General features: G+C 49.4%; 1 protein-coding gene across 1 annotated transcript; it reads right to left on the bottom strand.

The window, feature by feature from the left end:
* Positions 1-270: 270 nt before the first annotated feature.
* LOC112622167 (patr class I histocompatibility antigen, A-108 alpha chain-like) lies at positions 271-3,458 on the bottom strand. Its single transcript, XM_025381422.1, is given in 8 exon segments — positions 271-340; positions 487-523; positions 932-1,048; positions 1,149-1,448; positions 2,042-2,077; positions 2,080-2,127; positions 2,257-2,536; positions 3,417-3,458. Coding segments are annotated over 8 exon segments (930 nt in total).
* Positions 3,459-3,695: the final 237 nt, after the last annotated feature.

Here is a 3,695-nt window from a genome sequence, read left to right as displayed (position 1 = left end):
CCACTTCTCACCTGTTACCAGGGACACAAACACATTCAGACGCCTTGGCAGAAAGAGAAGGCAGAGGCCCTTGAAGTCTCAAAAAGGAGCCATGAACAAATCTTGCATCTCAGTCCCTCACAAGGAAGTCTTAGAAAAAAAAAGTTGTCATGAACAAATTCAAGTCAGTCATGGTAAGTGGTGACACTGAACAGCCCACCACACATTGAAAAATTCCAAATCAAAAAATATCCAGAACCTACTTGTGTCCCATCTGCCCCAACTCCTCTTTCACTTCAGGCCTTCTAAGGTGTCACTTTTACAAGCCTTGAGAGACACATCAGAGCCCTGGGTACTCTTCCTGTTTGGGGTGGAACAAAAACAAAATCTGGTCAGAGCTCACAGGTGATGTGACTAAAGGAGGAATTCTGGGGTGGTGAGCTCCACTATGGGCTCCTGTCTACACTATCCCAAGGATCTCAGGGGTCACTCCCACCCCTACCACACTTACATGAAGCCTGAGCATAGCTGCCACATTTTCCATCTGTGGAAAGAAAACAAACTGTGAGAGGCCAGGGAGGAGGCAAGGCCATGAGATCCCAGAGGATTTTCCAGAACTGTGACTGTAGACCCAGGTCAGGATCAGGAAACCCGAGGGAAGAGGATGTGTTGAAGCTGGACCAATTGTCCTCCTGAGGTCTGTCCTTAGCAGGGAACTTCCCCTGACTTGTGACTGCAGAGAGTCAGGTTCCCATGACCACAATCAAGGTGACACATTTGTCCTTCAATTTCACAGGTGCTTTACAAAAGAGTAAGAGTTGACAGGGCATCTGAACAGGGTAAATGTGCATGGAGATGGTGCCTCACAACTAGGCAGGAAAGGAGCCAACTTCCATGTGGGCTTGAAATCCACCAATGGAAGAAGAAAACTCGGAGCTCACCTCTTTCCTACCTGGGCTCTTATTCTTCCACATCACAGCAGCAACCACAGCTCCCGGGACCACAGCACCAAGAACAACCAGGACAGTAACGATGCCCACAATGGGGAATGTGGGCTGGGAAGATGGCCCTAAGAAAGGAAGGGACTGTGAGGGGCCCTGACCCCCAAGCCTCAGTCCTGACCTGACTGAAGGGCTCCAGAAGGGCTCCTGCTTTCCCTGAGAAGAGACATGACCCCTCATTCATCGCCTCAGCCCATCTCAGGGTGAGTGGCTCTGGCAGCCCCTCGTACTGCACATGGCATGTGTATCTCTGCTCCTCTCCAGAAGACACCCCAACAGCTGCCCATTTCTGGAAGGTTCTAAACCCTGTAGGTCTGGTCCCCACAAGCTCTGCATCCTGAATTTGGTCCTTCCAATCCTGCTGCTGGGTCAGTGTGATCTCCACAGGGTAGAAGCCAAAGGCCCAGCACCTCAGGGTGGCCTCATGGTCTGAGATGGGGTGGTGGATCACATGTGTCTTTGCGAGATCTGAGGGGAAGAGTCAGAAAATTCAAGCACTTTGCATTCTTCATAGGACGCTCCAGTAGCATACATGTGACCATCCTGAGAATGGACAGGACACCAAGGGTGGGGAAGGGAGCACAGAACCCCGACACCAGCCTGGACACAGGCACCTGGGATAATCGCCTATTCCTTAGAAAGTCCTAGTGTCTGAGGCAGGAACAGAGATTTCTGGTCTTTACTTGAGTGGAGGCTGAGGGACTCAAAAGAGCTGGAATCAGACCAGCAGGTACACATTGAGTGTGAGGCAGATAACAAAGGCTGAGAGGAAAATGCCTGGTGCTCAAGGCTGCTGCAGGGTCAAAGGGGACTGCTAATCAGTATTCCAGGGATTGTCTTCCCCTTGTTTCCCTCAGAGACTTCATCCTTTAATTGTCCCAGAGTGCAGGGCCAGCCCTCAGTCACTCTCTGGTGTAGGATCTGAAACCCAGGAGGACTCTTCTTCCTCAGGACAAGAGGGAGAGGGATGTTTTAGCGCTGGTCCCATTTTTCTCTCCTTTTAGAAGGTGGGTCGGGGAGATCTGCAGGAGATCTGGGAGGTGCCCCTTGGCCCCTGGTACCCACGCACTGCAGCGTCTCCTTCTCATTCTTAAGGCCTTGCTGAGCCACTCCCCCCATCTTCCCTGCAGGTGGGTTTTGACCAGCTCTGCATGGTCAAATGAGCGTGGTCATTTCATCCACCAGGACATCTGAGCCTCCTTGTCCGCTGCGGTCCAAGAGTGCATCTCCTGGTTTAGGACGAGGTAACTGGCGCTGTCGTAGGGTATGTTCATACCCGCGCAGGAGGCTCCAGTTCGGGTCCAGGTGGCAGCTGTGTACACAATGGAGTGTGTGAGACCCTGTCCTCGGGGTCGCTGACAGTCCAGGCCGCTGAGTCCCGCCTCTAAGCCGACTAACCCCTGGGGATTTGGGCCTGAACTGAAAATGGAATCTGGTATAGGTGCCTGGGGCTCTTGTCGAATCAAGAGTCTCCTCCGGTCCGCAGCCTCGGGTTGGGTCTCCCATTGTGCTACTGTGGGTAGCACAATCTTGGTAACCCCTGAATGATCACGAATCTAATTTGTAAAAGAGGTGATTTTGGGGCCCTTAGCATATAAATGTGTCTAAATGCATTGCAATTAGACTCACAAAGCTAAGTTTTACTTTCCCAGACTATGTATCTGTGACTCTGGTGTGCTGTATTTTTAAATTATCTTTATTTCATAGTCGAGTTTGTGTGTGTGAGTCCAGGACATCTCAATACAAAGGACGTGTTACCATATATTGCAACCAGGAGCCTGGACAGAATTTAATCACCTCAAAATTGCAAGTGCTCAATGCAGCCAAAGTGCCCTTCACCATGCTATTGAACGGTCTTTATTATTTATTTATTATTTATTTATTATTTATTTATAGACAGGGTGTCACTCTGTTACCCTGGCTGGAGTACAGCGGCACGCTCATGACTCACTGAAGCCTTGACCTACTGGGATCATGAGACCAATGCTCCTCCCTTAGTCTCCCAAGTAGCTGGCACCACAGGCTTGTGCCACCACTCCTGGCTAATTTTTCTAAAAAAAATATTTGTAGGGATGAGGTCTCCCTAGGTTGCTATGTCTGATCTTGAACTCTTGGGCTCAAGCTATCCTCAGCCTGCCACAGTGCTGGTATTGCAGGCATGAGCCACAGTGGCCGACCCATGCACCTGCCTGTTTTCATGAATTATTCACATCTAAGCCATGTGTGTATTTTATTGGGACACTTGGTATTCTTTTTTAACCTATTTAACGTAGGGAGGCAATTAGTTTTTAGACAACCGCATAGAATGTATTAAAGACCAAGGTGTACGTAACACTGTTCCAGGCTCTGTGGATAAATGCATTAAAAATCTATAAAACACTGTGTTTAAGTCTGAGAATTCCATCGCTTTAGAATTCTTTCTCTCTCTTCCTTTACCTCACCTCCTGCTCCTCCAGCCCTTCTCTCTGTCCCTGTCATCACTCAGGCCCTCCTCTCCCCTTAGTCTCTACTACCCTGTCACTACTGAATTGTGGCCCTAGCTCTGTCCCCTCTCCTGCTGCCCATGACTGTTTCCCCCACAATTGTCAGCAATACTGCTAATGTGAGTCAGATTGTGTCATTTCTTCACTTAAAACACTCCAATGGCTCCATCTCACTCTCAAGAAGCCTCTAGAATGGAAGGCACAAGCACAGGGGCTTTGGGTTGTTTTAATC

Source organism: Theropithecus gelada, chromosome 4 (assembly GCF_003255815.1).
Source record: "Theropithecus gelada isolate Dixy chromosome 4, Tgel_1.0, whole genome shotgun sequence".
NCBI classification, from domain to species: domain Eukaryota; kingdom Metazoa; phylum Chordata; class Mammalia; order Primates; family Cercopithecidae; genus Theropithecus; species Theropithecus gelada.
Note: the sequence above shows the minus strand (reverse complement) of the source record. Positions and strands in the feature narration are given on the sequence as shown.